The sequence below is a fragment of the Panthera pardus genome, unplaced genomic scaffold, assembly GCF_024362965.1.
Source record: "Panthera pardus isolate Hobbes unplaced genomic scaffold, ASM2436296v1 HiC_scaffold_24, whole genome shotgun sequence".
Lineage (NCBI taxonomy): Eukaryota > Metazoa > Chordata > Mammalia > Carnivora > Felidae > Panthera > Panthera pardus.
Window position 1 is genome coordinate 85,198,370 of NW_026526810.1, and position 25,371 is coordinate 85,223,740.

The 25,371-nt window shown below is 37.4% G+C and overlaps 2 protein-coding genes across 2 annotated transcripts in view; both read right to left on the reverse strand.

The window, feature by feature from the left end:
- Positions 1–25,371, reverse strand: part of LOC128772833 (translation initiation factor IF-2-like) — a 403,616-nt gene that overhangs the window by 33,446 nt on the left and 344,799 nt on the right. The gene's annotated exons all lie outside the window — the stretch shown is intronic.
- FSCB (fibrous sheath CABYR binding protein) lies at positions 1,825–5,716 on the reverse strand. The gene is made up of 2 exons (XM_053889377.1): positions 2,654–5,716; positions 1,825–2,536 (listed from the first exon to the last, which is right to left on the reverse strand). Exons 1-2 carry the CDS (start codon positions 5,495–5,497, stop codon positions 2,003–2,005), a joined length of 3,378 nt encoding a protein of 1,125 aa, XP_053745352.1. The 5' UTR covers positions 5,498–5,716; the 3' UTR covers positions 1,825–2,002.

Below are 25,371 nucleotides of genomic sequence, written 5' to 3' on the forward strand. Positions count from 1 at the left end.
TATATGTTAACTAATAAATTTAAATAAAAACCTTAAAAACCTTCAAATTTAGAAAAGAGTTTCACTGGATTTTAAGCATCTCAGAAAACAAAATAAAAAGGACTTGGAAATAACAAAATAAGCAACCCTCATTCAAGTATTCTAGAATGTTTCTCAACCTCATATCTAGCACATATTTAAAAAGATTTCACTTACAAAAACTTATAAAATTATTTTAAAAAAACACTTAAAAAGATCACATGCTCTTGTCACACACTGTACAGACGTAATGAAGAATGTGAGAAATATCCAACAATTATAGGGCATCAAATTTTATCAAAGTCTGGAATCATCAATCTAGAGTTTTTGCTAAACAGAAAAATATACTAACCAAATTAAACTTTTTGAGAGAATCATCTCATTATTTCAGCATGTAGCAACTGAATTATAGCTAAAGAAAATATTTTCCCAAAAGTTGTCATAACCATAAAAACCGTGATGTCCTTTATTAACAGATATCTTATAATAACCTATAATTGCTCTTTAAAAATGTGAATAGATTAAACAGTATTCCTCCCTTATCCACAGAGGATACCTTCAAAGAGCTCCAGCGAATGCCTGAAATCATGGGTAGTACCAAGTGCTATGTATACTGCATTTTCCTATGCATACATACCTATGATAAAGCTTAACTTATAAATAAGTCACAGTAAGAGATTAACAACAAAAACAAATAATAAAATTGAATAATTATAACAATATCCTATAATAAAATTTATGTGCGTGTGATCTCTCCCTCCCAAATATCTTGTTGTACTGTATTCAACTCTTCTCCTTGTGATGTTGTGAGGTGATAAAATGCCTACATGATGAGATGTAGTCAACCTGACAGGTCAGGTGAAGGCATTGTGACACAGCATTAGGCTACTATTGACCTTCAAGGGAGGGTACATCAGAAAGAAGATATTCTTCTGGACCACAGTTGGCCATGGGTAAGTGAAACTATGGAAAGCAAAACTGAAGGGGTGCCTGGATGGCTCAGTCAGTTAAGCACCTGACTTCAGCTCAGGTCATGATCCCACATCTCATGGGTTCAAGCTCTACTTCAGGCTCATGCTGACAGCTTGGAGCCTAGAGACTGTTAGGCTCTCTGTGTCTCCTCTCTCTCTGCACCTCCCCTGCTCACACTCTGTATCTCTCTCTCTTAGAAATAAATAAACATTTAAAAAAATTTTAATGTGGATAAGGGGAGAGTACTGTACTACAACTAGTAATTCAATACTCTTCACAACAAGTTCAAAGTACAAAAAACAAGCCAAGCTTCTAAAGGACTCACCACATTCTAAGTTGAAATGAAATTAAAAGTAGAAATATATCCTTGAGGTTAAGTATATTTTTCTTTATGTTTACATGCCTTTTAAAATACTTTATCCAGGTTATCTTCATTAAAATTAAGGCTTTTATAAAGGATTTAAGTTCCCCGATCCAGATATGGGACTGTAAAATATGCAAGATAGGGATGAAAACAGGAAAGGAACACTTGTCTCAGAAGGAATCAAATAGAAAGAGAATTAGAGATATGGGGTATTATAATGAAGAGAAAAAAACACATACCTTTAGCTGTGTGACAAACTCAAGGAATTTAAAGTAGATGAGAGAACTACAGCAAAGAAAATGCCTTTTCCACTACAAGCTACATATAGTGAAAATAAAATATAGCTGTATACTTTACCCTTTTCAATAAGGTTTATTATAGAAATGATATTTTAAGTAATTATTTCAATCATCAACTTCATTTCTAAATGGGTATTTCATATATGCTATGTTTGAATGAAAATAACATAGTAATTTTAAACCACTAGTTTTTATTGTTCATTTTCCAGCCAGCAGTCCACATCTTGGGATTCCCTTTTAGGTATTTACTTCCAGATACCTATACTTTTCTTAAGTGTGCATGTCCAGAAGCCTGTAGCTTCTGATTGCTAGCTTAGTTAAGAGCTAATTAGAGCTGAGGAAGAGGCCTCTATTCTAGTTGTACATGGATGACACCCTCTATTTCAAAGGTAGGAACCTGTTCTTTCTTGATGTTAGACAAATCTTCAGGGACAGGATCCAGTTCCAAAGGCTCTTCGAGTTTTTGCTGATCTTCCAAAACCTTTGATTCTAATTTTATCCCTGGGACATCAGTCTGGAGATTTTGATATTCAGTAGACACATGGTCTACCAGAGCCTCATATGCAGCAGTTTGTTCAGATGGTGGAATAAGGTCATTTTCTATAGAGATTGGTGTAATAAAGTCCTCCTTGGCTTCTGGAAACTGTTTGTCAACAGAGACCATTTCTAAAGTAGTGTCTTCAGTTGATGGAGACCGAAGTTCAGCAGAGGCCTCCTCAGCTGATGGAGACCAAATTTCATATGAGGTATTTTCTTCAGGGGCCTCCTCAGCTGGTAGAGACTGAACTTCAGCTGGGGCCTCAGTTGGTGGAGCCAGAACTTCATATGGGGCCTCCTCTGCAGGGGCCTCCTCAGCTGGTGGAGACTGAACTTCAGCTGGGGCCTCAGTTGGTGGAGCCAGAACTTCATATGGGGCCTCCTCTGCAGGGGCCTCCTCAGCTGGTGGAGACTGAACTTCAGCTGGGGCCTCAGTTGGTAGAGCCAGAACTTCATATGGGGCCTCCTCTGCAGGGGCCTCCTCAGCTGGTGGAGACTGAACTTCAGCTGGGGCCTCCTCTGCAAGGGACTCCTCAGCTGGTGGAGACTGAACTTCAGCTGGAGCCTCCCCTGCAGGGGTCTCCTCAGCTGGTGGAAACTGAACCTCAGCTCGGGCCTCTTCTACAGGGGCCTCCTCAGCTGGTGGAGAAGAAACTTCAACTTTGGCCTCAGCTGGTGGAGACTGAAGTTCAGCTGGGGCCTCCTCTTCAGGGCCCTCCTCAGCTGGTAGAGACTGAACTTCAGCTGAGGCCTCCTCTGTAGGGGTCTCCTCAGCTGGTAGAGACTGATCTTCAGCTGGGGCCTCCTCTGCAGGGGTCTCCTCAGCTGGTGGAGACTGAACTGCAGCTGGGGCCTCCTCTGCAGGGGCCTCCTCAGCTGGTAGAGACTGAACTTCAGCTGGGGCCTCTTCTGCAGGGGCCTCCTCAGCTGGTGGAGACTGAACTTCAGCTGGGGCCTCCTCTGAAGGGGACTCCTCAGCTGGTGGAGACTGAACTTCATCTGGGGCCTCCTCTGCAGGGGCCTGTTCAGCTGGTGGAGACTGAACTTCAGCTGAGGCCTCTTCTGCAGGGACCTCCTCAGCTAGTGGAGAATGAACTTCAGCTGGGGCCTCTTCTGCAGGGGCCTGTTCAGCTGGTGGAGACTGATCTTCAGCTGGGGCCTCCTCTGCAGGGGCCTCCTCAGCTTGTAGAGACTGAACTTCAGCTGGGGCCTCCTCTGCAGGGGTCTCCTCAGCTGGTGGAGACTGAACTTCAGCTGGGGCCTCCTCTGCAGGGGCCTCCTCAGCTTGTAGAGACTGAACTTCAGCTGGGGCCTCCTCTGCAGGGGCCTCTTCAGCTGGTAGAGACTGAACTTCAGCTGAGGCCTCCTCTGTAGGGGTCTCCTCAGCTGGTGGAGACTGATCTTCAGCTGGGGCCTCCTCTGCAGGGGCCTCCTCAGCTTGTAGAGACTGAACTTCAGCTGGGGCCTCCTCTGCAGGGGCCTCTTCAGCTGGTAGAGACTGAACTTCAGCTGGGGCCTCCTCTGCAGGGGCCTCTTCAGCTGGTGGAGACTGAACTTTAGGTGGGATCTCTTCTGCAGGGACCTCCTCAGCTAGTGGAGAATGAACTTCAGCTGGGGCCTCCTCTGCAGGGGCCTCTTCAGCTGGTGGAGACTGAACTTCAGCTGGGGCCTCTTCTGCAGGGACCTCCTCAGCTAGCGGAGAATGAACTTCAGCTGGGGCCACTTCTGCAGGGGCCTCTTCAGCTGGTGGAGAATGAACTTCAGCTGGGGCCTCTTCTGCAGGGACCTCCTCGGCTAGTGGAGAATGAACTTCAGCTGGGGCCTCTTCTGCAGGGACGACCTCGGCTAGTGGAGAATGAACTTCAGCTGGGGCCTCCTCTGCAGGGGCCTCTTCAGCTGGTGGAGACTGAACTTCAGCTGGGGCCTCCTCTGCAGGGGCCTCTTCAGCTGGTGGAGACTGAACTTTAGGTGGGGTCTCTTCTGCAGGGACCTCCTCGGCTAGTGGAGAATGAACTTCAGCTGGGGCCTCCTCTGCAGGGGCCTCTTCAGCTGGTGGAGACTGAACTTCAGCTGGGGCCACCTCTGCAGGGGCCTCTTCAGCTGGTGGAGACTGAACTTCAGCTGGGGCCTCTTCTGCAGGGGCCTCCTCAGCTGGTGGAGACTGAACTTCAGCTGAGGCCTCTTCTGTAGGGGCCTCCACAGCTGATAGAGGCTCTTCTGAAAAAGCCTCTTCAGCAGAGATAGACTCCACTTTAGCAGGGGCCTCTTCTTCAGGAGTCTCCTCATCTGGGAAAGGCTGTACAGGAGCTTCTTCAACTTTTGGAGACTGAACCTCAGCAGGAGGCCCTTCTGAAAGAGCCTCTTCACCCAGGGTTGGCTGTACTTTGGCAGGGCCCTTTTCTGCTGGAGCCTCCTCAATTTGTGGAGGCTGAAGTTCAGTAGTGGACTTTCCTGCAATAATGTCCACAGCTGGTGTAGGTTGCACTTCAGCAGAGACCTCCTCTGCAATGGGAGGCTGGACCTCACCCAGAACGTACTGCTCATCTTCTAAAGGTACCAAACTACCTTTTTTGCTTTGCTGACTAAATGAAGATCTGCTAATACCTACCTGCCTAATTGCTTCATCTCTACTTGTTGAGGGTTGCAATTCAGGATGTTCACTAATGAAAATCTTCCCTGAGGATTTACGTTTCTGCACAACTTCATTTGACTTTGAAAAAGAGCTATCTGGCCTACCAATTACCACCATTTCTGATTCACTAAAGTATGTCTGCTGTTCTCTGTCCACTGTTTCTTTTTGAGGAATGTTCATCATTGTCCAGTCTCCAGTACAACTGTTCTGCTGAGATCTGTCTATTTTGAATTGAATTGAGTGTCTGCTTGTCAGAATTTCTACTTCCTGAACACTTTCTGGAAATTCAGGGACTGCTTCTCCAAGAGCAGCTGGCATTTCTTCAGGTACCACTGTTTCACCAACTGGTTTGATTTCTTCTTTTTTCTCTTCTACAATAGTGTCTGTTTGCAGAGATTTATCAGTCATATCCTGTACATGCTTTCTCTTTGTCCAAGTTTGCTGAAGTTGAGAAGATAATCTGAAAGACTCACAGTTGACTTTACTTCCAGGAATGTTACCAATACTAAGGGTAGCTTTAGGGCCAGATGATTGTGATATAGGCAAATTTTTCTTTTTCTCTGTCACTTCGGTCTGCTGGGATTTATCTACCATTGGTTGACTGGGTCGTCTTCTCTTTCGAATTTCTTGCCTCCCTGCTGAGATAGGCTGATCAGGTTCATCACTTTCTTCCATTTCTAAGACTGGTGAATTTCAAATGTATTAATCTTCAAGTAATTAATCATCAGGAATCACAAATATACCAGATAGGTAAGTTTGCCTTTCTTCATTAAATGTTGTTATGTTTAGCTACCTTAGAAAAAAGTAACTCATAAATTGTTGCATTCTGTACTACACCCTTGTTGGATCCCACCTTACTCAGTAAGCATCTTTCTTGTTTAGTCTCTCACATGACTGAATCTCACTTCTAGAAGTTTCCCTTAAGGGTCTATGACATCACAGCCAATTCTCTCTACAAGCTTCCATTGGTGGTATTCCAAGCACTTTTTAACTTGGTATAGACACTCATAGATAATGGTTGCAAGTGAGAGAGCTACTACTTGAAACATCAAGTTGAAAAAAGCATTTGTCTATCAGAGGAACGTCAAGCAAACTCCAGTAATGCTGCTTCTTAATAGTTGAATGTGATGCTTTTGAACTTTCAATTCTATTCTTTTCATCCTACTATCAAAGACAGTTATAATACAGAACTCAGAATGCTGCAGCCTATTTTCAGTTGTTGGAGAAAGCAACTTATACGTGTGTATATGCTTATACGACTTAAAGAAAATGAATATTGTATGAGAAACTTGAATTCTGAAGTCCATATTCATGTAAAGTCCTTTCCTATGTCTTTAGCACTCAGTAACTACAAGAGCCTACTATCTATCCAGCATCTATCTATCTATCTATCTATCTATCTATCTATCTATTTATGTAGCATATTTGCATTCTCAGACAACTTGAGATATTTTTATTTTCAACTACTTCAGAAAATAGCTCCACCCAAAGCTTGCCAACTAAAGAATGTTAACTCTAAAGATATGCCAAGTGAAATAAAATGCATTTTTTAAATATATAAGCTACTGAATAACCACGTAGGAATAAATTCCCTAGTGAAGAGGAAAACCTTAAAATGAAGCCTTGAAAAAGAGGAAAACCCAGGTAAGCAAATTGTAAATGGTATTATAATAGATTTAGAATGTAAATAAAACCTTAACTTACACATCATGCAAAAATTTTATTAGCAAGATTAAGATTTATCAAAAGATGTGCAAAAGCACATTACTTTAGTCTACCAAAAGTTAAAGAGGAGAAAACAAACTTTAACGTTTATTTATTTTTGAGACAGAGAGAGACAGAGCATGAATAGGGGAGGGGCAGAGAGAAAGGGAGACACAAAATCTGAAACAGGCTCCAGGCTCTGAGCTATCAGCACAGAGCCTGACGCGGGGCTCTATCTCATGGACCGTGAGATCATGACGTAAGCCGAAGTCGGATGCTTAACCGACCAAGCCACCCAGGCACCCCAGCAGACTTTAAAAATGTAGTCAAAGGACAAAGAAATAAACATATCTAAACAATCATTATGACTTGATTATCTAAATGTTTTTAAATTTCTTTATCCCCCTAGGAAATACAAAAATGTCATCGAATAATTATCCTTGTTTGATATGCATTATTCATAATTATAGCTAGGCTATCTTAGCCAAATCAACACTTTTCAAATTCTTTGATCAGCTCCATAAACCAAACTCAGTCTCTTGGCAGGGATCAGTGAATATTTGTTTAGTGTAATTGGACAACTGTGATTTAAACCGTGTTGCTTGCCCTACATCTCAACTTGCTCTGTCTTACTTTTTGTCTATGCTGCTGTGCTATGTTCTATCTTTCTAAGAATTAATAAAGTGAAGTAAAACAATAGTCATTTTACAAAAGAACTGACCTAGGTTCTCATCAGACCTGCTATAGTTTGAAAATTAGGTTATCAACTGCTTTGTGGTCTGGTGATCTCAATTCCATCTGTCATTTTGTAATCAAGTTTCTGACACTCTATGGAGTATCTTCAAAGTCCATTTTGGGTTGTTCTATAACAAGAAATACAAATGAAAACCACAATGAGATACCACATCACACCTGTCAGAATGGCTAAAATTAACAACTGAGGAAACAATAGAAGTTGGTGAGGATGTGCAGAAAGGGGAACCCTCTTACACTGTTGGTGGAAATGCAAACTGGTGCAGCCACTCTGGAAAACAGTATAGAGTTTCCTCAAAAAGATAAAATAGAACTACCCTAGAACCCAGAAAATGCACTACTAGGTATTTATCCAAAGGATACAAAATACTAATTCAAAGGAACACATACACCCCGATGTATGTAACAGCACTATTAACAATAGCCAAATTCTGGAAAGAGCCCAAATATCCATTGGGTGATGAGTGGATAAAGAAGATATGATATATATACAATGGAATATTACTTAGCCATAGGAATGAAATTTTTCCATTTGCAACAATGTGTACGGAACTAGAGTGTATTATGCTAAGCAAAATGAGTCAGAGAAAGACAAATACCATAGGATTTCACTAGCATGTGGAATTTAAGAAACCAAACAGATGAACATAGGGGAAGGGAAGGATAAGTAAGATAAAAACAGAGAGGGAAGCAAACCATAAGACTTTCAACTATAGAGAACAAACTGAGGGTTGATGGAGGGGTGTGGGCAGGGGATGGGCTAAATGGGTGATGACATTAAGGAGGACACTTGTTTTGATGAGCACTGTGTATTATGTGTAAGTGATGAATCAGTAAATTTTATTCCTGAAACCAATACTACCTATATGTAATTAATTGAATTTAAATAAAAACTTGGAAGAAAAAAAAAAAGAAATGTCAAAACTAACATTGTATTTAATTGGATTATGTAATTGCATGTATTGGATTAATTTTGCTGCCTCAATTTAAATAAGATTTTACCAAATTTTCCATAGACATAAACTGAATTTTCAATATCAGATAAATTCGCAATTTCCAACTATTTGATATTTATGTTTTCCCCTCTAAAAAGTAATAAGGAATTTGATCAATCTTACATACCAACCTATCATAGTAAACTGCCTTTGTCACTAACTTATTTATAGAAACAAATTAGCATGCCAAAAAATTCTAAAATTTACTTCAGATTCAAATGGAATTATGAGGAATTTCATTAAACAGTTTCTCATTATATATATATTTTTTAAGTTTATTTATTTTGAGAGAGAGAACAAGTGGGGGAGGGGCAGAGAGAGAAGGAGAGATGGAATCCCAAGCAGGCACACAGGGCTCAAACTCATGAACCATGAAATTAAAAGTCTGACACTTAACCAACTGAGCCACCCAGGCGGCCCTCATTAGATTTCTTAAATCCACAAATGTTCCTTTTTCTATGCTGATCAACTTAATCAGTTAATCATTATTCAAACTATCTTGTCAATTTACGGTTTGGCATTTTACCCTTTGTTCTAGAAATATAACATGATTCATTTCTCTCCCATTTACTTGGTTCACATCTGTTATGGATTGAATTGTATACCCTAAAAAAGCATGTTGAAGTCATTAGCTCTAATACTGTAAATGTGACCCCATTTGGAAATAGGGTCTTTGCAAATATAATCAGGTTAAGTTGTCCTTATAAAAACAGAAGTTTGTGGGTGGGGGAGACACAGAGGGAAGATGTCCATGTGGAGATGGAGACAGAGATTTGTGTTATGCTGCCACAAAGCAAAGAATACCTAGGGCTACCAGAAGTTAAAAGTAGTGAAGAATTCCCTCCTACAGGCTTCAGAGGGAGCATGGCTCTGCCAATGATTTGGGACTTCAAGCCTCTAGAACTGTGAGAGAATAAATTTCTGTTGCTTTAATCCAGTGTGTGGTACTTTCTTACAGCAGCTCTAGGAAACTAACACAACATTCTTTCAGAGCCCGTATTTCTGACTTCTGCTTCGAATGTTGTACTTCCAACTCTTTCTCAATCTCTAGGGCTAGTTTTATTTCTCCTTCAGGTCTGGCATTTGGTTTCATACACTACTTGACTCATTTCCATAATCATAAAAGCAGAGGGATTTTCTGAAAAGCTTGTACCTGATGATTTGCACTTAATGTTACCAAAAACAAATTTGCCAAGTGGCACTTAACTTCATTTTTTATTATAATAACTTCAAAAGCTATGATTTAGAGGTGGCAGAGATGCTTCAAATCAATAAAACTAAATATCTAAACTATGACCTATATTGCTTTGTTCTGAGTAGATCAAATAAGATGAATTCTGAAAAAATGCCCATTAGATATATAATAACTACAAGATTATTGGTAATTTTAGTTAAGAGCAATTTCAGTGGAAGGATGGGGATAGAAGCCATAAAATTCTAAAATCTCTGTGGATTAAAAATAAAATTAAAGTACAATGAAAATCTAGGGAAAATAGGTACAAAGTATCTCATAGACAAAGAGCTGTATTTAATATACTACAAGATTTTAGAAATCAGTACAAAGGTAACAATAAAAAACATAAAAAAAGGACATGAATAGAAAATTGATAGAAGTAAAATAAGTGACCAATTAACATATAAAAGAGATCAAAGTCTCTTCTAAAATTAAAATTAAAATACCACTGTAACATTAGCAAAGATTCATTTTAAAGATAATGCCCCCCAAAAGTGAGAGTAGTATTAAATAGATAGCTTCATACATTGCTGGCAGAAGTTTGAATTGATACAAACTTTATTCTGGATAATTTGAAGGTAGATATCAAATGTTTCTAAAATGTGTGTCATTTGCCAACAATTCCACTTCCAATTTTACTTAATTTTGGAAATAATTATTTCCTCAAGAAGTATTTATTGAGCATCTATCTATTCTAGGGACAGTTGCCAGGTGTTGAAGAAACAAGAATACCAAAAGACATTGTTTCTTGTCCTTGTGAATCTCACAATCCACTGGGAGAAACTGAATACACAAATTTAAAAGTTGTGGAAAATACTGTTAAGTGGTGAAGAGAAAATTTACTTTACCCGGAGTAGTAGGACAAAAAGGGTTTTATAGGAGAGAGCATCCAACTGAGAAAGTATCCAAGGGAGTAACAATAGGAAGAAAATTCTAGAAACTAAAAAAAAAAAAAAAAAAAAAATTCCACTGTGGCAAGAGGAAAGGCTAAGTGAGCAAAGGAAATCATTCATTATAATGTGCTTGAAGAAGTAGATGAGGGACTGATGATGCACTGACATGCAGACTCTAAAAAGAATTGTTATTTTAGATATAGCAATTATAAATATTTATGTACCCAACATCAGGATACCTAAATATACAAAGAAAATATTAAGAGATCTGAAGGGACAAATAGACAGCAATACAATAAAAGTAGGGAACTTGATTACTCCACTTTCATTCATGGATAGTCCAAACAAAAAATTAATAAGAAACTTGAACTTGAACTACACTTTAGATCAGATGGATTTCACAGACAGATATAAAACATTCCCTCCAACAGCAGGAAAATATTCTTTTCTAGCACAGACAAAACATTCTCCAGAATAGATCACACGTTGTCTGACAAAACTAGTTTTTATAACATTTAAGAAAATTAAAATAATATCAAGCATCTTTGCTAACCAAAATGATATGAAACTAGAAATCAATTACAAGAAGATAACAAGAAAATTCATAAATATATGCGTGTTAATCAACATACTGCTGACCAACTTATAGGTCAAAGAGGAAATCAAAAGAAAAATAAAAAATATCTTGAGACAAATGAAATGGAAACACACTTTAGCAAAACTTAAGAGATGAAGCAAATGTGGTTCAAAGAGGGAAGCTTATAGTAATAAATGCCTACATTTTAAAAAAGGAAAAGTATCAAATAAATAACTTTACACCTCAAGGAACTAGAAAAAGAACAAACTAAATCTAAAGATAGAAGAAGGAAGGAATAGCAAAGATCAGAGCAGAAGTAAATGTAATAAAGACTAGAAAGACAGTAGGAAAAATTAACGAAACTGAGATAATTTTTTTTAAAAAGATAAAGTTGACACATCTGTTTCTTGTCTCAAAAAAAAGACAAGACAAAATTAAAATTAGAAATGAAAGAGAAGACATAACAACTTATACAAAGGAATAAAAATCTTGGATCATAGGGGCGCCTGGGTGGCGCAGTCGGTTAAGCGTCCGACTTCAGCCAGGTCATGATCTCGCGGTCCGTGAGTTCGAGCCCCGCGTCAGGCTCTGGGCTGATGGCTCAGAGCCTGGAGCCTGTTTCCGATTCTGTGTCTCCCTCTCTCTCTGCCCCTCCCCCGTTCATGCTCTGTCTCTCTCTGTCCCAAAAATAAATAAAAAACGTAAAAAAAAAAAAAAAAAAAATCTTGGATCATAAAAAAACTATTATGAACAATTAACACCAACAAATTGGATAACTTAGAAGAAATGAATACATTCCTAGAAAATTAGGACCTACTAAGATTGAATCATGAAGAAATAGAAAATCTGAACAAACCAATAACAATGAGATTAAATCAGTAATCAAAAACTGCCAACAGAGAAAATCCTCCAAAAAAATTAAAGAGAACAATTCCAAATGCAATTTATGAACCCAGCATCACCTGACACCAAAGTCTGACAAGGACCCTATAAGAAGTAAAAGTTACAGGCCAATACCTCTGATGAACACACATGTAGAAATTCTCAACCAAATGTTAGCAAACTGTATTCAATAATGCATTAAAAGGATAATACACCATGATCAAGTGGGATTAATCTCTGGGATGCAAAGGATAGTTCAGCATACACAAATCTATGAATGTGACATACCACACTAATAAAACAAAGGATAAATTACATAATTATCTCAATAGATACAGAAAAAATATTTAACAAAATTAAATATCCTTTCATGATAAAAACATTCAACAAATTAAGTATAGATGGAAAGTACCTCAACATTATAAACCATCTATGATAAGCCCATGGCTAACATCATACTTAACAATAAAAAGCTGAAAGCTGTTCTTCTGAGATCAGGAAAAAGACAAACATGCCTACTATCACCCTTTCTATCTAACATATTACTAGTACTGGTTAGAGTCATTAAGCAAGAAAAAGAAATAAAAGGCATCCAAGTCAAAAAGGAAGAGTTAAAACTGACTCTGTTTGCAGATGACATATAGAAAACCCAAAGACTCTACCAAAAAAAACTATTAGAATGAACAAATTCAATAAAGTTGCAAAATCAACATACAAATATTAGTTGCATTCCTATATACTAACAAACTATCAGAAAAAGAAATTAAGGCAACCTCTTTTATAACAATATTAAAAATAATTAAATACTTTTAGTTATTTAAATTTATAATTAATTTAATACTTAAATCATTATTAAATATAATTAATTAAATTAACGATTAAATAATAATTAATTCATTCATTTAAATGATTAAATAAATTTAACCAAAGAGGTAAAAGATCTGGACACTGAAAACTATAAGATATTGATGAAAAAATTGGAGAGGACACAAAAAAATGCAAAGATAGCCCATGTTCATGGAGGAATTAATATTGTTAAAATGCCCATAATGGCCAAATCCATCTACAGATTCAATATAATTCCTCTCAAAATTCTAATAGTATTTTTCACAGAAATAGAAAAAAAAATCTTAAAATTCATATGGAACCACAAAAGACCCAGAATAGCCAAAGCAAACTTAACAAAGATGAACAAACGTGGAGGCATCACACTTCCTGATTTCAAACTACACTATAAAGCTATAGTAATCAAATAATATGGTATTGGCATAAAAACAGATACATAGATTAGTGAAACAAAATAGAGAGCCCAGAAGTAAGCCCATAGATAAATTATCAATTAGGTTTTGATGAAGTTACCAAGAATACATAACAGGCAATGGATAGTCTCTTTAATAAATTGTGTTGGGAAAAGTGGTTTGTCACATGAAAAGAATTAAATTGGACTCATATCTTACAAACATTACACTCACAAAAATTAACTTGAAAAGGATTAAAGATGAACATAGGACCTATAATCATAAAACTCCTTTAAAAAAATAAGGGTAAATTCTTTGACATGGGTTTGCCAATGATTTTTTTTCTTTGGATTTGACACCAAAAGCAAAGGCAAAGAAAGAAAAAATAAACAAATGGAGTTACATCAAATAAAGCTTCTGCACAAGAAAAGAAACTATCAACAAAATGTAAAGGGAAGCTATGTAATGGGAGAAAATATTGCAAACCATTTATATAATAAAGGATTAATATCTAAATTATAAAAAGAACAAATACGAATACAACTCAATAGCCAAAAAATAGAAAAAAAAAAAAAAACACAATAACACTGTGAAAAAAATGAGCAAAGAACCTGAATAAACATTTTTCAAAAGAAGACATACAAATGGTCAATAGGTATATGAAAAGCCTCTAGACATCACTAATCATCAGGGAAATGCAAATCAAAACCACAGTGAGATATTACTTCACATGCGTTAGGATGTCTATTATCAAAAAGACAAGAGCTAGCAAATACTGGTAAGGACATAGAGAAAGGGAACTCTTATACAATGTTGGGAATGTTAACTAGCACAGCCATTATGAAAATAGTATAGAGTTTTCTCAAGAAATTAAAAATAGAACTACCATGTGATACATTAATCTCATTTCTGGGTATAGATCCAAAGGAAACAAAATCACTTTATCTTGAAGAGATATCTACATTCCATGTTCATTTCACCATTATACACAATAGCTAAGATATGGAGACAACCTGTGTTCCATCAGTGTGGATAAAGAAAATGTGTGTGTGTGTGTGTGTGTGTGTGTGTGTGTGTGTGTGTGTGTGTGTTTTAAAAAAAAAAAAGGAAGTCCTGCCAATTGTGAAAACATGAATAAACCTGGAGGACCAAATGCTAAGTGGAATAAACCAGACAGGAAAAAATAAAAACTGCAAGGTATCACTTATATTTGGAATCTTAAAAAAAAAAAGTTTTAACTCATACAAGAGAGAGTAGAGTTGTGTTTACCAGGGGTTGGGTAGTTGGGATAATGGAGAGAGGTTGGTAAAAGGATACAAACTTTTAGTTATAAGATAAATAAAGTCTGAGGTAGGTAGGTAGGCTAAGGTACAGCATGGTGACTATGGCTGATAATACCATATTGTTTAAATGAAATTTGCTAAGAGAATACATATTAAGTATTCTCACATGAAATAATTTAAAAATCATGGAGCTCTTCCAAAATGGAAGAGTAGGAGCACCCTAAACTCACCCTGTCCCTGGGATACAACTAGATAACACTCACATCAGTGTAATTAACCCAGAAAATGACCCAAAGATTGGCAGAACAAACTCCACAAGTAAAGGTAGAGAAGAGATCACCTGGAAGAGGGTAGGAAGAGTGGAGACATGGTAGAGAGCTAAATGGACCATGAGCCAACCATGGGAGGAGGGATCTGTGGGCACAGAATGGGGAGAGAAACAGAGCCTCACACTAGGGAGCCCACATGGGGAAGACAAATCTCCATACCATTTGGCTTTGAAAACTAGAGGGACCACATTTCCTGATTTCTTAAAATTAGCAGTCTGGAATTTTAAAAATCAGCTGGCTGGGCTCTGGGAGAGCCTGGAGATGAATAGGAAGCTGAGTCCCTGCCCTTAAAGAGACAGAATAACAAACAGCCTGCAGAGATACAACATAGAAGCAATAGATTGAAAAACACCTGGGGCATACAGGAGGGAAAGTTGCTTACTAAACTTAAAGTGTGTCCAGAGGAGCATGTCCAGAGGGGAAGTTCCCTGAGGGACTTCTCCAGGAACAAAGGAGCCAGCATATATGATTTCCCTCCCCCTCCTCCAGCATCAGCACATTGCCATCTGTGGGAACCACCTCCACAACAACATTCCCTACTGTCCCCCCACCCCAGGCTTTGGCCAATCAGGCTTTTCCAATCACACTTGCCTCTGTCCAAGTGCTGTAAGTCCCCTCCCAAGAAAACCAAAGCAAACCCTGTCAAGCATCTCCTGACCCACACACTGTGCAGAGCCTTGGTTCCCATGGCAAGAGCAGCAGCATCAGTGTTGGGGACAGCGAGTCTCATTTCACAAGAAGAGCGGCATGTACCTTGTTAAAACTGCATGCCTCACCATAGCTGGCCCAGTCCCTTCACTACAGTATTATCTGGAACCCACTCAAACCAGGATCACTAGTCTGATAGTGTGCAAGCAGCCCTGAAGGGACCATCACCACTCCAAAGTGACTCCTACCATGGGGTGAGAGAAAATAATCACACATACCAATCAGACAGCAGCCCCAGTCATGGGCTGGGGGCAGACAGTTGGTCTGATTGCAGACCTTGGCCACCAATGAAAACTTCTCAAGGGACAGCACAGGGAAAATGCCATGCAATTTGGTGTTATTGCATCTCTGGAAAATTCCTAGTCTGACCTAACTCAATTCCAAGGTGACACAGACTGTTCCACTAACACTGCAGAAACCAACATTTCCCACAATAGGCAAAGAAAGTCACTGCAGATGACTGGACTGAAGGAAAACACAGCCAAGACACAACAGGAGGGTGCATGCAACACATAGAGGAGACACCCCTGAAGTGCCAGGTTTTGGTGAACAAAGGACACAGCACTGCAGGGCACTACAGGACCTCTTCTTCATAAGGCCACTACTTTCAGAAGAGAGACATAGCAGAGTTTCCTAACACAGAGAAACAGACACAGAAAGTTAGACAAAATGAGGAGGCAGAGAAATATGTTCCAAATGAAAGAACAGGACAAAACCACAGCAGAAGACCTAAGAAAAATAGATAAAAGTAATATGCCTGATAGATCATTTAAAGTAATGATCATGAAGATACTCATTGGACTTGAGAAAAAAGTGGAGGATATCAGTGAGACCTTTAACAAGCATAATAGCATTCACATTTACAGATCTCAAAAGAAGAGAGAGAAAAAGGGCAGAAAATTTATTTGAAAAAATAATAGCTGAAAATTTCCCTAATCTGGGGAAGGTAAGGGATATCCAGATCCGAGAGGCACAAGATTTACCAAAAAAAAATCAACACGAGGAGGTCCACACCAAGACACAATATTTAAATGGCAATAAGTAATGATAAAGAAAACAAATTTAAAGCAGCAAGAGAATAGAAGACAGTTACATGTAAGGGAAACCCCATAAGGCTCTAAGTGGATTTTTCAACAGAAATTTTGCAGGCAAGAAGGGAGTGGTATGATAGATTTAAAGTGCTGAAAGGAAAAAATCTGCAGCCAAGACTACTCTACCTAGCAAGGCTATCATTTAGAATATAAGGAGAGATAAAGAGTTTCCCAGACAAACAAAAGCTAAAGGAGTTCATGACCAATAAACCAGCCTGACAAGAAATGTGAAAGAGAACTTGTTGAGTAGAAAAAAAAGACCATAAGTAATAAAAGTAGAAAGCACAAAAGCAGTAACAAATAAGTATATCTGTAAAAATAAGTCAAGGTACACACAAAATAAAAGGTATGACATCATTTACCTAAAACATGGGAGGAGAGGAGTAAAGAAGGTTCAAACTTAAGTGACCATCAACTTAATATAGACTGGTATATGCAGAAGATGTTATATACAAACACAATGGTAACCACAAGTCAAAAACCATAATAGATATGCAAAGAATAAGGAGAAAGGAATCCAAATACATCACTAAAGAAAGCCACGAAACCATGAGAGAAGAGATCAAAGAAAGGATTCAAGAGAACTACAAAACAACCACAAAAAAAGTAACAAAATGACAATAAATGTATACCTACCAATAATTTGAATATAAATGGACTAAACACTCCAATCAAAAGATATAGAGTGACAGAATGGATTAAAAAACAAGACCCATTTACATGCTACATACAAGAGATAATTTCAGACCTAAAGACATATAAAGATTGAAAGTAAGGGGATGGAAAAATATTTATCATGCAAATGGATGTCCAAAGAAAGCCAAGGTAGCAATAAGTACATCAGGCAAAATAGACCTTAAAACAAAGTCTGTAATAAGAGACAAAACAAAGAATACCATACATAGGGGACAATCCAACAAGAAAATGTAACAATTGTAAATGTTTATGCACCTAACATGAAAGCTCCAAATACATAAAACATTTAATAGCATACAGGAAGGGACTAATTTATAGTATTACAATAATAGTAGGGGATTTCAACACCCCACTTACATCAATGGACAGATCATCCAAACAGAAAATCAACAAAGAAACAGTGCTTCTTAATGACACACCATACTACATGGATTTAACAGATATATTCAGAACATTCCATCTTAAAGGAACAGAATATACATTCTTTTCAAGTGCTCATGGGACATTTAGAGTAGATCACATAATAGGCCACAAAACAAGTTTGAATAAATTCAACAAGATCAAAGTCATACCATGTATCTTTTCTCACCACAACACTATGAAACTAGAAGTTGGGGCGCCTGGGTGGCTCAGATGGTTAAGCGTCCGACTTCAGCTCAGGTCATGATCTCACAGTTCGTGAGTTCAAGCCCCATGTTGGGTTCTATGCTGATGACTCAGAGCCTGGAGCCTGCTTCAGATTCTGTGTTTCCCTCTCTCTCTTCCCCTCCCTCGCTCATGGTCTGTCTCTCTCAAAAATAAATTTAAAAATTAAAAAAAAAAAAAAAAACCTAGAAGTTAATCACAAGAAAAGATCTGGAAAGAGCACAAATACATGGAAGTTAAATAAGATGCTACTAAACAATGAATGGGTCAACCAAGGAATCTAAGAGGAAATGAAAAATTACATGGATAGAAGAAGAAAATGAAAACACAATGATCTAAAATCATGGAAATGCAGCAAAAGCAGTTGTAAGAGAGAAATATATAGCAATACCACCCTACCACAAGAAGCAAGGAAAATCCCAAATAAAAAACCCAACTTTACACATAAAGGAGCTAGAAAAAGAAGACAAAACAAAACCACAAACCAGCACAAGGAAACAATAAAGATTAGAGCAAAAATGAATGATATAGAAACTATAAAAGCAATAGGATAGATTAATGAAACCAGCAGCTTGTTCTTTGAAAAGATCAACAAAATTGATAAACAAGACTTATCAAAAAAAAGAGAGAGAGAAAGGACCCAAATAAAATCAGAAATGAAAGAGGAGAAATAACAAATGACACCAGAGAAATACAAAGGATTTTATGAGAATGTTATGAAAAATTACATGCTAAAATATTAGACAAGCTAGAAGAAATAGATACATTCCTAGAAACATATAAACTACCAAACTGAAACAGCAAGAAACAGAAAACTTGAAAAGACTTAACTACTGTCAATGAAATTGAATCAGTAATAAAAACAGAACAAAACAAACAAATAAAAACAATAGCAAAAACTTCCCACTGAAAAGAAGTCTAGAACCAGGTAGCATCACAGGCAAATTATAACCAAACATTTAAAAAAAAAAAATATCTATTCTTCTCAAGCTTTTCCATGCAATAGAAGAGGAAAATAACTTACAAATTCATTCTATGAGACAAGCATTATCATGATACCAAAACCAAAAAAAGACACCAGGAAAAAAGAGAACTATAGGCCAATACCTCTGATGAACATAGATGCAAAAATCCTGAACAAAATACTAGCAAACCAAATCCAACAATACATTGTAAAAAATCATTCACCATGATCAAGTGGGATTTATTCTCAGGATGCCAGGATGATTTAATATTCACAACCTATCAGCATGATGCATCACATCAATAAGATAAAGGATAAAAACTATATGATCATTTCAATAGATACAGAAAAAGCATTTGACAAAGTACTACATCCATTCATTATAAAAACTCTCAACAAAGGAGGCTTAGAGGGAACATACCTCCCCATAATAAAGGCCTTCTGTGAAAAACCGACAGCTAACATCATACTTAATTGGGAATAACTGAGAGCTTTTCCCTAAGGTCAGGAACAAGACAAGGATGTCCATTCTCACCACTTCTATCAACATAGTACTGGAAGTCCTAGCCACAGCAATCAGAAAACAAAAAGAAATAAAAGAATCCAAATTGGTAAGGAAGAAGGCAGATGACATGATACTAGATATAGAAAATTCTAAAGACTACACCAAAAAACTATTAGAACTGATAAATGAATTCAGGAAGGTCACAGGATACAAAGTTAATACTCATAAAAGAATGAAACTTTGACATTTGCAACCACATGGATGTATCTAGAGGGTATGATGCTAAGTGAAGTAAGCCAGTCAAAGACAAATAGCATATGATTTCACTCATGTGTGGAATTTAAGAAACAAAACAATCAAAGGAGAGAGAGAGAATCAAAGAGAGAGAATCAAAGAGAGAGAGAGAAACCAAAAAACAGACTCTTAACAATAGAGAACAAAGAGCTGGTTACCAGAGGAGAGGTGGGTAGGGGGTGGATGAAGTAGGTGAAGGGGATTAAGAGTACACTTACCATGATGAGCACTGAGTAGTATATGGAACTATTGAATCACTAAACACCTGAAACTAATAAAACACTGTATGTTAACTACACTGGAATTAATAATAAAAATAATTAAAAATCAACTATCTGAGGTGATGGATATGTTCATTACCCTGATCTGGGGAATACTTTCACTTTTGATATATATGTCATATCATTATACGCTTTAAATACATTTTTTGGGGAGCATCTGGGTGACTCAGTCGGTTAAGCATCGACTCTTGATTTAGGCTCAGGTCATGGACTCATAGTTCATTAGTTTGAGCTCCACTTCAGGCTCTGCACTGAAACTGCAGAGCCTGCTTAAGATTCTCTCTGTCTCGGCTTCTCTCTCTCTTTCTCTCTGTCTCTCAAAAATAAATAAATAAACTTTTTAAAATAAAAATAAAAAACTAAATATATTTTTATTGTACCCTATAAATATATTGTCAATTTTATCTCAATAAATCTGAAAAGGGGAACTGTTATTAGATCTGACCAGTGGATCTCACTTAAATCAGTGTCAGACTAGAATGAAATCACATCTGATACTAGTGTTCTTCTTCCAAGCTCACTGAGTGTTAACAGAATTGAGTTCCCAGTGGTTGTATGACTGACGTTCCAATTTTCTTGCTGGTTGTCCACCAAATTCACTCTGAATTCCTAGGGGTTGCCTTCAAATTCTAGTTAGGTGGCCCTCAACATGGCAACTTAACTTTTCAAAGCCAGTAAGACAATTTCTTTTCCATGTGCTACAACAAAATCTTACATAATACAGTTTTTACAAACATGACTAATAATCTCATCATTTTTATTATATAACATAACCTAATCTCTCCCATGATATTCAAACCTTCTCATACTCAAAGAGAAGAGATTTTACAGCAGGAAAATTTAGGGTCATTTGAGAATTTTGCCTACCATGGCAGGAAAGAATGGAATCATAAAAATTAGTCAGAAGGCAGACAAGAAAAGAGTCTAAGACAAAGCCCTAAATTATCAAGCATTTAAATGCCAGGTCAAGGGAAAAAAGACTGGGATAAAAATGACTAAAACTGTGTAATAGGTTGACTGAATTATAGATGGAGAGAAAAGAACAGAACATAGATGCATTTTGGAGTTGGGAAAAACTGGCATTGATGAACTGGCTATCAGGGGGAAAGAATAGAAAATACTAAGAGCGATTTTTGCATTGGTTCTTGCAACTAGGTGAATGGATGCACCATTTGTTGAGATAAGGGAATAAATGGATGGGGAAACAGTGAGTGATGGCAATATCCAGAGCTCAATTTTGGACATGTTAACTTTGAGATGCCTCTAACACACCCAGGTCAAGATATCAGATAGTTGAATATCAGGTTCAGAGTTCAGAAGAGTGGTCAACATCAAAAATATAAATTTGGGACTCATTGGATATGTATGGTACTTAAAGCCATGAGGTTGGATATGATCACTTAAGAAAAGGATCCAGAAGGACAAGAAAAGAGAGATAAGACTGACCCACTCAGTTATCAAACATTTAAATGTCAGAGAGAGGGATGAGGCTGGCAAAACATGACTGAAAATAAGCAGCTAGAGATATTGGAAAACCAGAAATTTCTGTTGTCATGGAAGTCAAGAGATGAGAATATTTTAAGAAGGCATGGTGAGAAATGGATTGGTTTCAAGTGATATTAATAGAATCTAGTCAGAAAAAGGCTAAAAGCCCACTGCATTTGTCAAACTGGATGCTATTGGTGAATTTAGCTAAAGTATTTTCACTGGACTACTGAAGTTAAAGCCATATGGCAGATAATGAGAAAATGGATAGAATTACAAGTAGATAATTCTTTCCAAGAGCTTCAGCACAAAGATTATAAAAAATGATGTTTATTTTCACACTAAACAAAAAGTAGATTATCACCTATAATAAGAAAAGACAGGGGCGTCTGGGTGGCTCAGTCGGTAAAGCATCTGACTTTGGGTCAGGTCATGATCTCGCAGTTTGGGAGTTTGAGCCCCACGTCGGGCTCTGGGCTGACAGCTCAGAACCTGGAGCCTGCTTCGGATTCTGTGTCTCCCTCTCTCTCTGCCCCTCCCCCACTTGTGCTTTGTCTCTCTCTGTCTATCTATCAATAACAAATAAATGTAAAAAAAAGAAAAGGACAGAAAGTCGGGATAGAAGGAACATACTTAAAGATCATAAAGGCCATTTATGAAAAGCCCACAGCTAACATCATCCTCAACGGGGAAAAACTGAGAGCTTTTTCCCTGAGATCAGGAACACGACAGGGATGCCCACTGTCACCGCTGTTGTTTAATATAGTGCTGGAAGTTCTAGCATCAGCAATCAGACAACAAAAGGAAATCAAAGGCATCAAAATTGGCAAAGATGAAGTCAAGCTTTCGCTTTTTGCAGATGACATGATATTATACATGGAAAATCCGATAGACTCCACCAAAAGTCTGCTAGAACTGATACATGAATTCAGCAAAGTTGCAGGATACAAAATCAATGTGCAGAAATCAGTTGCATTCTTATACACTAACAATGAAGCAACAGAAAGACAAATAAAGAAACTGATCCCATTCACAATTGCACCAAGAAGCATAAAATACCTAGGAATAAATCTAACCAAAGATGTAAAAGATCTGTATGCTGAAAACTATAGAAAGCTTATGCAGGTAATTGAAGAAGATATAAAGAAATGGAAAGACATTCCCTGCTCATGGATTGGAAGAATAAATATTGTCAAAATGTCAATACTACCCAAAGCTATCTACACATTCAATGCAATCCCAATCAAAATTGCACCAGCATTCTTCTCGAAACTAGAACAAGCAATCCTAAAATTCATATGGAACCACAAAAGGCCCCGAATAGCCAAAGTAATTTTGAAGAAGAAGACCAAAGCAGGAGGCATCACAATCCCAGACTTTAGCCTCTACTACAAAGCTGTCATCATCAAGACAGCATGGTATTGGCATAAAAACAGACACATAGACCAATGGAATAGAATAGAAACCCCAGAACTAGACCCACAAACGTATGGCCAACTCATCTTTGACAAAGCAGGAAAGAACATCCAATGGAAAAAAGACAGTCTCTTTAACAAATGGTGCTGGGAGAACTGGACAGCAACATGCAGAAGGTTGAAACTAGACCACTTTCTCACACCATTCACAAAAAGAAACTCAAAATGGATAAAGGACCTGAATGTGAGACAGGAAACCATCAAAACCTTAGAGGAGAAAGCAGGAAAAGACCTCTTTGACCTCAGCCGTAGCAATCTCTTACTCGGCACATCCCCAAAGGCAAGGGAATTAAAAGCAAAAGTGAATTACTGGGACCTTATGAAGATAAAAAGCTTCTGCACAGCAAAGGAAACAACCAACAAAACTAAAAGGCAACCAACGGAATGGGAAAAGATATTTGCAAATGACACATCGGACAAAGGGCTAGTATCCAAAATCTATAAAGAGCTCATCAAACTCCACACCCGAAAAACAAATAACCCAGTGAAGAAATGGGCAGAAAACATGAATAGACACTTCTCTAAAGAAGACATCCGGATGGCCAACAGGCACATGAAAAGATGTTCAACGTCGCTCCTTATCAGGGAAATACAAATCAAAACCACACTCAGATACCACCTCACGCCAGTCAGAGTGGCCAAAATGAAGAAATCAGGAGACTATAGATGCTGGCGAGGATGTGGAGAAACAGGAACCCTCTTGCACTGTTGGTGGGAATGCAAATTGGTGCAGCCGCTCTGGAAAGCAGTGTGGAGGTTCCTCAGAAAATTAAAAATAGACCTACCCTATGACCCAGCAATAGCACTGCTAGGAATTTATCCAAGGGATACAGGAGTACTGATGCATAGGGGCACCTGTACCCCAATGTTTATAGCGGCACTCTCAACAATAGCCAAATTATGGAAAGAGCCTAAATGTCCATCAACTGATGAATGGATAAAGAAATTGTGGTTTATATACACAATGGAATACTACGTGGCAATGAGAAAAAATGAAATATGGCCTTTTGTAGCAACATGGATGGAACTGGAGAGTGTGATGCTAAGTGAAATAAGCCATACAGAGAAAGACAGATACCATATGGTTTCACTCTTATGTGGATCCTGAGAAACATAACAGAAACCCATGGGGGAGGGGAAGGAAAAAAAAAAAAAAAAAAAAAAAAAAGAGGTTAGAGTGGGAGAGAGCCAAAGCATAAGAGACTGTTAAAAACTGAGAACAAACTGAGGGTTGATGGGGGGTGGGAGGGAGGGCAGGGTGGGTGATGGGTATTGAGGAGGGCACCTTTTGGGATGAGCACTGGGTGTTGTATGGAAACCAATTTGACAGTAAATTTCATATATTAAAAAATAAAAAAAAATAAAAAATAAAATAAAAAATAAAAAGTCAATAGTCTTTAAAATGTTATAAAAAAAAAAAAGAAAAGGACAAATAGTATATATTTTGAAAAAATTTCACTCTTAAAAATCATGTTAATAAAAAATATGTAATGACACAAACACCCATGACAAAATACTAGGTAGGGAAAAAAAAGCAGGATATAAAATTGTAAGGATGAGCTTACTTTCACAAAATAAATATTATATATTATACATTATGCATTTCTTTATACATATAAAATGCTTAGAAAAAGAATTAGAATGGTACAGTTATTGGATGCATATTAATAAATGTATGGAAAGTCATTTCAGTGTTTTACATACCCTTTTCTATATTTTTGAATGTTTCAAAATAAGCAGTATTTATATTTCAATCAGAGAAAATAAGAATGACTATAATAAAGTACTATTCTGGAGTCTTTAAAGTATCTACTGTAGAGAATAATAAAGCTGAGTAAAAAGATTTCCAGGATCCAGTCAGTTGGATATAGAACCAAACCCAAATTCTTGTTCCATTAATTTTTACAATTGTTTATTTTTTTCCAAGTGTGTTCAGCAATACTATCTACAAACTTATGGAAGTGTGGCAATTTGATTGAGGCAAGTTTTTAGAGCTTACCAAGGTAGTGGAACAAAAAAGTAAAAAGGAACAAGGGAGTTAACCATAACCTGAGGCTAGATATAATAGTGAAGAAGAGTATAAACTGAAATGTAGGGGGAAAAAATAGAAGGAACTGAAGGTCAATGAACAAGTGTAGTGGGAGGAAAGGAGTGACAAAATGGAAAAATGGGCACATGTAGTGAGAGTGTAGAATGCTATAATCTAAGATTTTTAAAAAGGCAAACTAGTGTTGCTTAAAATAAAGCCAAGTATATGACTGAGGTAGAAATAAAGTACAAGTCTCTAAATTTGAGGGATTCCAGGAACTTTGAGGTTAGACATTGAGGTGATGGAAAGTAATCCAGGACGAGTGATAGGGACAATGATTCCAAGTCTGAAGTCAATGATTTCAATGAATCTGCACAAGTATCCAGGAAGTTAATCAAGCGCAGGGACAATAAGCAATAAATATTGCCACAGCCTGTAAGTATGAGCCTTTGTAAGTAAATATATTTTCTATAGCAATTAAGGAAGAA

What these genes read in the sequence shown, in the direction of transcription:
- FSCB (XM_053889377.1), bottom strand. Translation starts at nt 5,497, where the DNA reads ATGGAAGAAAGTGATGAACCTGATCAGCCTATCTCAGCAGGGAGGCAA. An exon ending in AGGAGGCCCCTGCAGAGGAG is followed by an intron (nt 2,537 to 2,653) that starts GCCCCATATGAA and finishes CCACCAACTGAG; the next exon opens with GCCCCAGCTGAAGTTCAGTC.